Source organism: Protopterus annectens, chromosome 6.part0 (assembly GCF_019279795.1).
Source record: "Protopterus annectens isolate FY-2018-M chromosome 6.part0, PAN1.0, whole genome shotgun sequence".
NCBI classification, from domain to species: domain Eukaryota; kingdom Metazoa; phylum Chordata; order Ceratodontiformes; family Protopteridae; genus Protopterus; species Protopterus annectens.
Window position 1 is genome coordinate 1,101,357,328 of NC_056737.1, and position 14,028 is coordinate 1,101,371,355.

The 14,028-nt window shown below is 46.0% G+C and overlaps 1 protein-coding gene across 1 annotated transcript in view; it reads right to left on the bottom strand.

Annotated features, from left to right (window-relative positions):
• The window catches only part of PPP4R3A (protein phosphatase 4 regulatory subunit 3A), a 1,651,308-nt gene that overhangs the window by 1,308,602 nt on the left and 328,678 nt on the right, over nt 1-14,028 (bottom strand). Inside the window, exon 4 of the mRNA XM_044074714.1 lies at nt 9,376-9,993. Coding sequence (XP_043930649.1) covers nt 9,376-9,993 — 618 coding nt within the window. The remainder of the gene's footprint in view (nt 1-9,375; nt 9,994-14,028) is intronic.

The following is a 14,028-nucleotide window of genomic DNA, read 5'->3' on the forward strand; positions in this document are numbered from 1 at the left end:
ATAGTACGCATCCTGAAGGTCTATAGAGCACATCCAGTTTCCTTTTCCCAATAGGGGAAGGATGGACTGCAGCGTGACCATCCGAAATCTTGTTTTCTTGACTGATCTGTTCAAGATACTGAGATCCAAAATTGGTCTCCAGTCCCCTGTTTTCTTTGGAACTAAAAGAACCTTGAGTAGATTCCGGATCCTTGCTGGTCTGCTGGAACTGGCTGAATTGCTCTTTTTGCAAGCAGCTTTGAAATTCCCAAAACCGCTAGATCCCTTTGAGCGGTGGAACATCTGGAAGGGATTTTTGATTGGTTTGGAATGCGAAGAAAGGGGATAGAATAGCCTTGAAATGACGGACTGTACCCATTTGTCTTGAGTCAGGGATAGCCAGGCTTCTGGGTACAGTGACAATCTTCCCCGACTGCCTCGAAGGTGGGCAGTCGGGCAACACCTCAGGGATGCTGAAAGGGCTTATCAGAGAAGGCTTCTCGATTGCCCTGGTTCTGGAGCCCCCTGCCTCGAGGGCGGCGTCTACCATTGTTATTCCGCCTCTGCCTCTGGCGGGAAACGACTTTGTGCGTCAGGCGAAGTCCCTTGAGATTGTTTACGGAACCACATTTTCCCACTTTTGTGGCCTTTGGGGTAAGGCCTAGAAGGAGTAGAAAAACGGACTCCGACGGCAGAAAGAGTCTTGCCATCAGTCTCGCACCTAGTCAAGGTTTCTTTCACTTGAGGACCAAAGAGAGATGATCCATCGAACGGAGAATTAGTGAAAGACGTCTTGAAGGGGTCCGCAAAATTGCATAGCCGCATCCAGGCATGCCTACGTAAGGCCACACCTGTCCCTGCGGCCCTGCTCGCTCCATCAGCCGCATAAGAAAGGAGGCACATGGAGGAGTTGGCTATGGAGTTCAGGGTAGCCAGCTGAGTGTTCATCTTATCTTGAAAACCCGCAGCTGTAGGGTCCTTCAACATGTCACTCGCTTCTTTGATAAAGTCCCTTTGAAGACGAGTAAAATGACACAGGTAGTTCAGCGAACGATAGCAAATGTCGCTGACGAGAACATCCGCTTCCGCACCTGTCCATGGACCTAGATTCCTTGTTAGGTGGATGGACAGGTACTGAAGGATCAGCTAGTTCCTTCTTAGTGGCAGCAGCAACCACCATAGCATCCACAGAAACCCCTTTTGTCAAGAACTGTTTGTCTGCTGGTGCCGTTATGAATTTGGAGGGTCTCCTGGGAGTGGGGTCCACTGAATCAGGAGCCGTCCATGCCTTTTAGCTACCACCTGCATGAGGGGTCAAAGGGGAGACACCCAGGAGGTGGAAGGACGAGAGCCAAACGCCTCAAGGTACACAGATTCATCCTCCGAAGGGTTGAGGGCTGGCCAATTTCCCCTCTGTTTGAGGATTTCCAGAATGTCTGCAAAGGAGACATCCTCAGAAGGGGAACGGGGGGAACCCTCGGCATCCTCTAAATCTGTGTCAGATGTGATGGACTCAGGTGAGTCAATGTGTTTCCTCTTACACTTCCTCTTCCGAGGGGGCTCCTCTGCCAAATCTGGAGAGGCCTCGGAAGAGGATGAGATCCCCATGGGGGGTTCCTGAGGAGCTGGCTCTCTGCGGTCCGGGATGAGGGAGTGAGTCGACTTGACCTGAGGCACCGTAAAGGGAGGGGCGGACGGAGCCGACTGTGGAGTAGAGCCAGGCTCTAACACACTCCGCATGACCTCGAACGCACCCCTGTCAGGCAGAGCCAGAGGTCCCCGCTCCGAGAAGCTGAGAACCTCCCTCGGCACCGACAGTGATGGCTCCGAGGCCGATGTCGAGCCGAACTCACCAGCGCCCAAGCTCCGAGAGGAAGAGCGGGTCGGACAAGGGTCCGATGCCACTCACCCCTCGAGCCGGCGAGGGAAGTCCGCGCCGAGATTCCTCGAAGAAGAAATCGGAGCCGGCGGAGCCGAAGACATCTGTATCGGCTCCGACACTCCCACAGTTTCGGTTCCGACACGCCCCGGCTCCGAGCTCAACGGAGTCGGAGGAGGAACATATTGATGGACAGGGACAGGCATCGACTGATGAGTCGGGCTCTGAAGCATTTGGGCCAGTGCCTCGACTCACTACCCTCTGAAGGTCATGATCCGACAGCCTCGATGACCTAGAGGAGTGAGATTTATGGCTCCGTTCAGACAGCAGAGGCGATGCTGGAGCCGAATGAACGGAGCCAAGAGATGGTGACCTAGATCTCTTCCTAGATGTCGGCTCCGAAGGTCTGGTCGGAGCCGACAAGGGAATTTAATACCTCGGCTCCAGCCGAGCGAGGGAACCACAGAAGCTGTAGACTCATCGGCTCCAGCCGGAGCCGATGCAGACGCAGGTTTAGAAGCCTTAGGTCTCGGCTCAGTAGCTGGAGCAGAGGACCTAGAAGCCTTGGAGGGCTTCCCAGAGACAGAAAGGGAATCCTCAGGCTTAAGTAGACCCCTTAGGATCAACTTGTTCTTTATTTCCTGCAGGACCCTGGGACTGAAGCCGTGGCATACAGCACAGGAGTCCTGCAGGTGCAAAGGCCCCAGGCAGTAGACACAAGAAGTGTGACCGTCTGTCAGAGACATTTTCTGACAGCACGCATCACACTTCTTGAAGCCTGAGACCTTTGTGTCTTTAGACATCCTAAAACAAGAAAGTGTAACCACACACACTCAGTCAGACACACCGATTACACTTATCTTATTTTTAAAACTCAAAAATAAAACAATTAACTAAGTTTTAATTAAGAGCAACACACACACACCACTAGGGAATGGGGAAAGGCCTGAAGGGCCGAGGGAGAACTTTTAAGTTCTTGTGGGAAAGAAACGGGATTTTAAGAAAAAAAGGGTAGAAATCCACTAAACTAAGGGAAAAAGTAGTTAAATTTAAAAATATAAGGGTTTAAGTATCCTAACTTTACTGAAAATACACTTACCAAGAAGCCGGTAGAAAACCAACACCTCGATCGCTGCAGCGGCAAACGAGATCTGGGGTAACTCTCGCCTAGCATTGTGGGATATAAGGGGAGCCTTGAGCCGGTGGAACCAACTCTCGAGCTTTTAGAGTGGCCGAGTCGGAGCCGAGGTCGGCTCCGAACCCATCCAGCAAGAATGAAGGCGAGATAGACAACTTAACATGTAGTATTTTCCAAGTGCAGTATTTTAGAGAAGCTGTAGCCGTTGGCTCCAATGGAGCAACAGTGAGTTTCTCTAACACAATTCAGGTCCCAAGGTGGTGGAACTGGCCTCCTGGGAGGCCTGGAATGTAATATGCCCTTCAGGAAAAACTTCACTTGAATTCTGGAAGCAAGTGGAGGGTCAAGAGGCAAACGAGCTGAAGTAGCAGCAAGGTGTGCCTTAACAGAAGAATATGCCAACCCTGCCTGCAACAATTTACACAGACAGGACAGCACTAAGAGGACCTCTCTCCTTGAAATGGGTCTAGCTGTCTTTTAAGACACCAAATAGAGAACCTTTTCCATTTGGACAGACGGGCTTTCCTAGTATTGGGTTTCCTGGGCTCCTGCAGGACAGTAAGCACATCCTCAGTGTAAAGGTGTCTGAAAGGGATCAAACCCTTATCACCCACAAGGTTAGGCTCAGAGATTCGAAGTGGGGGGTGGATTAGGGATCCCTTGTTCTGTGTGAGTAGGTCCACTCTGTGAGGTAACTTGCGATGATTGCCCCTGGCTAAATGCAAGAGGAGGGGGAACCAATGCTGTCTTGGCCAAAAGGAGTCACCAACAAGGTTTTTGGCTTGTCTTGCTGAATTTTCATTAGGACATTTTGTAAGAGTGGGAAGGGGGAATGTGTAGAGAAACATCCCCTTCCATGAGATGGAGAAGGCATCCGTTGCCCTCCCGGGGGCACTCCTCACATGTGGACTATGTCCAAACACATCCTTGTGTAGTACCCACTTCTGGGATTATAACATGTATCTGCTCAAGGTGTCTGAGTGTTCTGAGCTGAAGGGAATGTAGACCATCTGCAGTGCGACTCCATGGTGGGCTGCCAATTCCCAGGCCTGCAGTGCAAGTCTGCATAGCAAGAAAAATATTGTTCCCTCCAGTTTGTTCACATACCAAAGAATGGTAGTGTTGTTTGTGAACAACTTCAGGAGCCCTTGCTTCAGACTGTTTTGGAAGGCCCTCAGTGCAAAGATGAGGGACCTCATCTCTCTGATGTTGATGTGCTCCCTCTTGAAGGGGCCCTGTCCATGTGCCTTGCACCTTGAAGCTGCCCACAGTAGCCCCCCAACCCAGGTCTGAAGCATCTGTGTACATTTCCTGGACTGGAGTGAGGGGTGGTAAGGGGAGTCCTGGGTTGAGAGAGACTGGCTCCACCCAACAAAAGATCTCCTTCCTTAGGCATGGTAGGAAGGGAATGGAGTGGTCCAAGGGGGCGAGAGTGCTGGGTCCATGTGGACCCACAGGTATTACTGAAGCTTCCTCGTGTGGAGTCTTGTGAGTGGTAACGTGGGGATAGTAGAGGCCATATGCCCCAGGTGTCTGAAGTATTCTCTTGCTGTCATTGCAGGAGCGTGGATGACAGACTGTGCATATTTCTTCAGGCTTTCCACCTTTTGGGGTGGGAGGAATGCCCTCATAACATCTACCCCGATTTTGCAACCCAGGAAAACTTGGTCCAGGGAGGAGTTTAGTTTGGATATGGGAAACTGATGGTGAAACCCAGGGCATGTGGAACACTAATGACTGTCTGGAGATGGTTCTGTAGAGAATCGCAGCAATCTTACTGGATCAGGAGGTCACCTAGGTATAGGAAAATCTGCATCTTTTGGACCCTGTCATAGGCCACTACTGGAGCCAGACACTTGGTGAATACCTTTGCAGCAGTAGACAGTCCAAAGGGTAAAACAGAGAATAGAAAATGTGAGGACCCCACAGAAAAGTGTAAATATTTCCTGTATTTGGGCCTTACGGGGATATGTGGATATGCATCTTTGATGTCCAAGTTGGCCAGAAATGCCTGTGGCATTAACAGTGGGAATACAGTCTGGAGTGTAAGCATGCAGAAAGTGGGTACCTAAAGAAAGAGGCTGAGGTGGGAGAGATCCAGGATGAGTCTCCATGGGCTTTTTCTTAGGACGAGAAAAAGTCAGGAGTAAAAGCCCCTTCCCTTTTCTGACAGAGGGACTGGTTGGCTAGTCCCTTGGTAGACAGGGTTGTCCAAGACTGTTAGGAATAGTGGCAGCTGGTCCTTTGGTGGCTGTGGGATGCCTCTTAAGGAAGGAGGGAGGAATGATCCAAGTCACGAAGTAACCCTTTTCTATGACTGATAAGACCCACCTGTCTGAGGTAATGCTTTTCCAGATGGGAAGACAGTGAAAGCGCCTCTGGAAAAGGGGTATGGGATCTGGAGGGGGTGGAGGAGAAGGCAGGTGGGTCAGACTATCTGCCTTGTCCTGAAATGGAGGTTTCTGGGGTGTAGTCTGAGCAGGCCTGGAGGGTGGCTGCTGCTTCCTGGACATCTTCTTGCCCCTAGTATGAGTAGTAGGATCAGAAAGTTTCCTAAAGAATTGCATCTTGGTGGGATAGTTTGTGGGATTTAGGGACTGGGGATACAAACAAATGCTTCAACTCCCTATAAATTCTGTCCCCTTCTGTTGAAGAGCTTTGGAAAGCTCTGCCACTTTGGCCTCAAAAAGGACAGTATTGTCCAAGGGGGCATATAGGAGTTTAGCCCTGATATTGTCAGGTAGGGTTTGAAGCCTCAGCCAAGAGTACTTTCTGAGAACTGAGGCAGAAGCTGCAGATATGGCAGAGGCCTCTGCAGTATCATAACTGGATCTGATTGAGTGTCTTGTTACTTGTGAGGACAGGAAGATCAGGTAAGAGATCGGAGACTTAGTGGTCGAATCTGGGAGATCAGCCTAGAGTTTTGAAACCAGAGTCAAAAGGGCCAAGGAATACTTAGACATGAGAGTCTGGCAGTTGATGGCCCTAAAGGCCAAGGTAATGGAGGTGTATACCTTTTTACCAATGCGCTCCAAAGTTTTACTGCACTTATCAGTTGGAAAGACAGATGTGGAGGGTAGCACTCTGGAAGGTTTGTCGGCAGAGACCGAAATACTACAAGGGTCTGCAACAGGGCACTTTATCAGGAATTTAGCCCCTTCAGGAACCTTATGAAATCTGTCAGGTCATCTAGAAGCAGGGGGTTGGAATTCAGGATGTTTAGAGGCTGCATTGATGGCGTCCAAGAAGGCTGGTAGGACTGGTGGTATGGCAGACCGTGAACGAGTATCCATATGTAAAAGTTCATAGTACCACTTTTGAACTTCAGTTATTTCAGAAGAGTCCCATTTGAAAAACTCTCTCATCCAAGAGATGGTTTTTCCAAAGGTAAAGTCTTCTCCAGGGGAATCTGCCTCAGAAGAGTCCTCCTCTGGGGAGGCATATCCTTGAGGGGATGGCATTTGGAAAGCATAAGAAAGGGAATCCTCTGAAAAGGAATCTGAAGAATCTTAAGCTTCAATTGGAAGAGGACCTGCAGTCTGAGGCCTAGGACTAATAAAAGGAAGGATAGCCAGAGGAGAAGCAGCCATGGAAGGCCCAACGGCCACGAAGGCATCGAATAAACCTTGACAGAAAGCTTGCCAATCATGTAAGCTTTCAGAAGGTGGAGATGCATGCTTTGTTTTTTGTTTCCTTTTTAAAGAAGAAACAGGCCTAGAGGATGTGGGGCCTAAGGAGGGCGTAGCTTCAGGCTGTTCCCTAACAGAAGAAGGGCCTGTCTGGACATCCACAGAGAGACTAGGTCCTCCCTCGTTGTCGTCGGCACCTGATGTCTACGTAACCTCCACAGACGTGTTTTCAACCTTCTTTGGCCTTTGGATCAGTACCCACTATACCAGTGTCGGCTGATTCCATATGTTCCTCCAGGCATACGTCAGCCACAGGGGCAACATCGGGCGGAGGAGGTACAGCAGTAGGCTCAGGCCTGTTAACTTTCGCCTTCTTTATCAGTGGCTCAATGGTCTGACCGGACAGCCCTTCTTCGCAAGTTCAAGACATTTCAGTCTTTGGTTTTCTAAATAGATATTGAGAGCGTGCAAACAGCTGGAAAAGTCTTTGGAACAAAGGCCTTTCACACTGCGCAGGATTTATGGCCATGGTTAGGCTCTAAGCAAAACAAGCACAGGTCATGGGTGTCCTTATGGGGATATGATGTCAGCACCTACACTTTCCTTTCCTGGATGACATGAACCTGGGCAGGCATGCAGTGACCGAAACAACAAAAAAGAGAGGCACAAGTGGGGTACTCATCTTAAACTCGCAGGATCCGATGGCAGAAACGGGCAGGATGAGCTGACGCTTGAGACTTCGGGCAGACCAGTTCTGAGGAGGTTAAGTGCGAACATCACTTTAATGGCCCACGCACCCTATGGCCAAAGTCAGACATTCCACGTACCTTGTAGTGACTAAAGCTTTTGTATACTGGCTGGAAGTTCGGTTTGCTAGACAGTGGCTAATCCCAAAAAATTACGACTACTGTCACATGAGAATAGGACATTTTGCTAACCGACAACTGAGCACTGCCAGTAATATATGGCTACAGACTGAATGACAAGTAATATCTAAAGATGGTGTTGCACACGCTATCTTTTACATCAAAGGACTGGTGCTCTAGTTAGGATGGCAGGACCCAAAAACCATGGGGGAGGGGTACCTACATACAAAACATTCCAAATGTGAAGATAACACTGAACATTAAGATGCGCATCAACAAATACTTCAGAGGACTTTCATGAAATATTTATTATTAGCAGAGGGTGAGCAATGGTTTAAGTTTTTAACATTCTGACACACTTTACTCTGAATTAGGCAGCTGGTACAAGAAAAAAATATTTCAAAGACATCTAAACTGAAATTCAATGGATGCTTCTATTCTCTTAGTAAAAGCAGTCAAAGTTTTTCTCTAATTCTGTCTTAAAGCAGAATGCACAGCACTGGGTGATCATGTTCCTTCCAAGGTTTCAAACTTTAGCTCATCTAGCAAAGTACTTTTAGCATCAATCCAAGCTTCTTTACGAGTACAATAAACTTTGCCACCACAGGAAACGGGGGGGGGGGGGGGGCAGTTTTAGAACCGATGAGAAACAGCAAACAACAAAGGGGTTCACCTCCAGTAAAATTGAGGTAATTGTTCCTCTCTACTCATCCCTTATCAGACGCATTATAGAGTATAATGCCCCACTAAGAAATACCTCACTAAGAAAATTACTGGCCTCAAACAGATGCCATATGCAGACGATCTCAAAAAACTCCAGCTCTACTCCATCACTTATCACCTACTCAGAGGCGACCTCTGCCTAACATATAAAGCCATGACAAACCCAGATCTGCTGGACATGCTACACAGAGAAACCCCAATCCCTCCGAGCCACATGCTCCTGAGATCTAAACCTTGCCACCACAATAAACAGAACATGCTGGAGGGATAGAGTCCTGTCCCAGAGACTTCCCATGCTCTGGAACAGACTACCCATTCATGTCAAGCAAAGCTACTCATTAGCCCTCTAAGAAAAATATAGACAATTGGTTGGGAAATTCAGCCTGGGGATCACTTTTGTGGCTCTGCTAGACAGGGGCACAGGAAAATAACTTTCTTTGGTGTCGAAAGCCAGGGAACTATTTTGGCTAGGCTTATAGAGGACCCAGGGCCGATAGCCTAGTACCTATCTATGAACCTATGAAAATATGTTCAAGAATCTCCAAAGGAAGCACATCTTATAGCATTTTGTGGATATACACGGTTAAGCATTCTATTTCAAAGATCCTGACAAAGTACAAATTAAATACAAGTCTAATTTTACTTCTGAAATTCTGTAGAAAACATTCACAAGGAAATTAACATCCAACACTTCAAGCAAATGAACCACCACTGAAACATGAATATGGCTTTTAAGAAATCAGACTGTGTTGCAACACAAAAGGAAATCAAAAAAATCCAAGGCTTCTACCAAAGGTAACCCTGTTTTAAAGCAAACAAGCATTAACTGCAAAGAGACTTCAAAGAAACAACATTCTACTGCATAACACGCGATGCCCAACATGCTGCAGATGAGTACAGATGCAACCAATTTTGAAATTAAGAAAAAGTCAAACTGATAACAGTGCTGAGAACTCCGCAATAATTTCATATAGGAAACCATTTATCAAAACAAATAAATGATAAACCTTTGTGCACTTCCACCGCAGTCCCAAATTCTGCTTACAACAGCCAAAAAAGAAAAAAAATATTCTTTAAACTACGACTTACCTGTAGCACAAACATTACTTCCACCTCATTAAAAAAGGATCATGCTGTTCTGAGGTCTGTTAATAAACTTACCTGTAACATACCCACTATTTCCACCTTATTAAAAAAGATGAAGGAATGAAGTGTCGATAGCATATTTTCTTCAAACACTGAAGGAGTGGGTAGAACCATATCCTGTATATACTGAACTCTGTAAGTTTGATGAATTTTTTGCTTTAATTCAGGGTCCAATATAGGTATCACTTCTTTAAATGTTGCTGTTTTTGTTAGAAACTCTCTGTGTTTACGTGGTTCGGGTAAGGATGGGTCATACTCTAAACATCCTATGATGTCCATTATACATTCCTCAGAAAACATGACTTCAAATAGTGCAGTTCTGTTCAAAAGGAAAATCCCTTTGACAATTTCGTACAAGTGGTGCAGTCCTTCAGTATTTTCCAAGTCTTCACACATATGAAAAAGTTCCAAAAGTTTTTTAATGTAACCCTCATTTTCCAGTGCTAGTGCAAGTTTTTCTCGACGCAGAGGAGATGGCAGTGAGGAAGCTACCAGCTCAGCCATCTCTTCCAGTCTACTTAATTCACATGAAGGTAGTTCAAGACCAGGTGAAGACATATCATCAAAGCGTTCCTCTTCAGATTCATCTACAAGCTCCTGGGTAATGTCCACTGAAGGATCCTTGCCCTGGACCTAGAATATACAAAACAAAATTTTACTTTTATTACATACCGCATCAATATCAGACAGGATGACACATTCAACTTTCAGAGCCTAACCAAAATATGCATAGTGCTGATCCAGAGAGAAAGTATTACAGTGCAGTAATGCAGCAATCACAAGGGGCCAACTACGGTCAATTAAAACTAAAATTCTTACCCAAGAAAAAAAAAGCTATGCATGCAAATGACAAAGACCTCAAAAGGCATTTCCTGAAAACAATCTCATACAGTGGCCTAAAACAGCAGACTAAGGGATTCCTGACACACAAACTCAGATGTCTCAGTGAATCTGAATATAACCAGTGGTTCAACATGAACATACATAAAATTTAATAACTTTCTGGAGGAAGGAAAGCAGCATCTACTAGACTTCGGAAGTGCTAGACAATGGGTCTATATCATTTCAGCGAATAGCCACATCGCCAAATATCACTGTATCAAAAATGCGAACACCCAACTTTAAATACCAACTTCGAGATCGCACTACAGTGGGGAAAAAGGGCATTTACCTGACTCCACCATAATGAGGCCTCAGTTATCACAGTTCAACAGACTGAATTTTTGGCAATATGGCAGTTACCTGAAAGGATACAGACCCCTTGACAACACAGAAAATTACATACAGAATGAGGACTGTGGCTGTGGTTGCAACACCCTGACCCCATGTGCAAACATGGGGAAAAGGGGTAGTGGATGCATGGCTGGATGGTTCCAAAAAAGAAATGCAGCTACACTTTCAAACCCCATTCTTTCAAGATGTTTTCCCATTCATGGACAATGCCAGTACTCAGATTTAGTGGTTTTCAGAATCTCGAGTCAAAGTGTCAGTGACAATTTCCCAGAAACTTTTAGCTTTGTGTACGTTGCCTTCCTTTACATAAACCTGCCATTAGGAGACTTTCAGCTACATAAAGTGCTTAAATTACCTTCCTTTTTGTGAAGGCAAAGACTTAAATGCCAGACCTTCTTCACTTCCTACAGTCAAGTTAGAGGGCAGTAAAGTACAGTTGTGTACACTTACCATAAATGTAGATGTTCGAGTGTATTCACTGTTGCAGTCATTACATTTGGGTAATCTACTGGCAGGTTGCCCTCAGTTGGCCTGATTAACAAAGTCTTGGGTCCTGCATCGGTTGCTGTGCCTTCTTCCATGACGTCAGGTTGTCAGGGGTATAAAACATGCAGCCGACGCCATTACATCAGTTTTTCTTGCCCCAGATGTCAGGTGCCCCCCAAATGGGGAGCAAAATATATAAATATGTATGTATGTATATATATATATATATATATATATATATATATATATATACATATATATATATACATCTATGTAGAATAAAAAGCACAAAACATATACTTCCAAACAAAAGCAAATACACCAAAAAGGCTTTTAAAGATCATAACAGAAATGAGAGGTATAGTTAGAGAAAAAACAGGGGGGCGGGAGGGTAACCAGGACTGCAACAGTGAGTACACTCGAACATCTACATTTATGGTAAGTGTACACAACTGTACTATGTTCTTCGTGTTTCACTGCTGCAGTCATTACATTTGGGTTGAATCCCAAAGCTATGGTTGGGAGGATGGATTTATACAGCATTAAGAGCAGCTATAACGCCCTGCAGGACAGCAGTGGCAAAGCCTGCTCTGGATTTAGAGAAGAGAGGTAAATGGTAATGTTTGGTGAACGTATGAACTGAGCTCCAGGTAGCAGCTTCTAGAATGTCGCTGGTAGGAACCCCTCTGAGAAAAGCTGCAGAAGTACACGCAGCCCTGGGGGAATGAGATCTGATCCCCTTGGGGACAAATTTACCATGGCGCATATAAAGTACAGTTTTGTACCTACCATAAATGTAGATGTCCGATAGATATGCAACTGCAGTCATAACATATGGGTTGTCCTGCCTCAGGCAGCCCTCGGTCGGCCGAATTCCAAAGTCTGGGTCCGGGCGGCTGGTGTGCCTCCTCTCCGGCGTCTAGCGGTTGGAGTATAAAGGCATCGGCCAACGCCATCTTCTTCAGTGTTTCTTGCCCCAGATGCCAGGTGCCCTCCTAGGAAGGCTAAATTTGGTAAATGGATAAAAATAATCCCAAACATGCACAACAGTAATAAACAGATACACCATAGGAAATACCCCCAGCTAATGGGAAAAAGGGGTAGGGACCCAAAAAGAAGGATACAGAGGGGTAGGAGGGTGGGAAAATCCGACTGCAGTTGTATATCTATTGGACATCTACATTTATGGTAGGTACAAAACTGTACTATGTCCTTCAAGAATGCAACTTCAGTCATAACATATGGGTTGAATACCATAGCCAAGCTGGGGGTGGATGGAACTAAGAAAGGGATGGTGTAGCTAAAATGCCCTGCAGGACTGCCGAAGTAAAGCCTGCTCGGGATCTGGAGTATAAGGGCAGGTTGTAGTGCCTGGCAAATGTATGCACAGAGCTCCATGTAGCAGCCTCTAAAATGTCCTTTGTTGCCACTCCTCTTAGGAAAGCTGTGGAAGTGGCTATAGCTCTGGTGGAATGTGGCCTAATATTGGCTGGCACACCTTTTCCATGGAAAGAATAGCAGAATCTGATGCAATGTCCAATCCATTTTGAAATTGTTTGTTTGGAGATTGCTTTTCCTTGCACTCCAGCAGCATAGGCTACAAACAGTTGGTCAGACTTTCTGGTGGCCCTAGTTCTGTCCAAGTAGTAACGTAATTGTCTGTGTATGTCCAAAGTATGCAGTAGTTTTTCCCCCTTATTTTGAGGATTGGGGAAGAATGTAGGCAGGTGAATAGCTTAATTTAGAAACACCCTGGAAATAACTTTTGGCATGAATGTAGGATTGGTATTTAGAGAAACTCTGTCTTGATGAAAAATGAGGAAGGGAGGCACTGCCATGAGTGCCTGTATCTCCGAAACTCTTCTTGCAGATGTGACTGCCAATAAGAAGGCAGTCTTCCATGAAAGAAATTGCATTTCTGAAGTTGCTGCTGGCTCAAATGGAGGAAGAGTAAATTTTTCCAACACATAATTGAGATCCCATGCCGGTACTGGCTGTTTTCTGGGAGGTTTGATATTCTTTATTCCTCTTAGAAACTGTCTTAGCAGAGGATGAGAAAACACTGGAGGGTCACAGTTGTATTTTGCTGATATTGCTGAGGCATGAATCTTTATTGAAGAGTATGAGAGTCCAGTATGAAATAGTTCTGCCAAGTATTCTAAAATCTGAGGTATACTCTGTAATGCTGTGTCCTGACCCCTGTTGGCATTCCAGATGCTGAATCTCTTCCACTTGGCTGAATAGGTTTTTCTGGTGGAAGGTCTGCGTGCTTCCAATAAAATTTCTTGAGCTGATTTTGAAAGAGAGTTAGGTGGAGAAGTCATGTTAGCCTCCAGGCTGTCAGATGTAATGTTTTCAGGTCTTGATGTACAGTCCGGTAGTTGTGTTGTGTTAGGAGCAGGGGCCATAGGGTCAGAGGCCATGGTTTGGTCCGAGTTATGGTCAATAGCAATGGGTACCAGTGTTGCCTTGGCCAGTCTGGAGCAATCAAGATGCCTGTTGGTTGTTCTGTTTTGATCTTCAGTATCACCTTGGTCAGCAGAGGCAGAGGAGGGAATGCATATATTTTTAGAGAATTCCAGCTGAAGGAGAGAGCATCCGTTTTCCAGGCTAGAGGATGGTGAGTCCTTGTGCAGAACTTTTCCAGGTGATGATTTAAGTGGGAAGCAAAAAGATCTACATCCGGTCTTCCCCATGTCTTTGTCAGTTGAGACAAAATGTGAGGGTGCAGCATCCATTCGTGTGGATCCATGAAATTTCTGCTCAGGTTGTCCGCCAGTACATTGTCCTTGCCTGGTACAAACTGGGATTGTAAATGTATCTTCAGGCTCAGGGATTTTTCCCAGAGAAGCATTGTTAGTCTGCAGAGGGGATAAGAATGAGTGCCCCCTGCTTGTTTATGTACCACATGACAGTGGTGTTGTCTGTCCTTATTAGCAAATGCCCTTG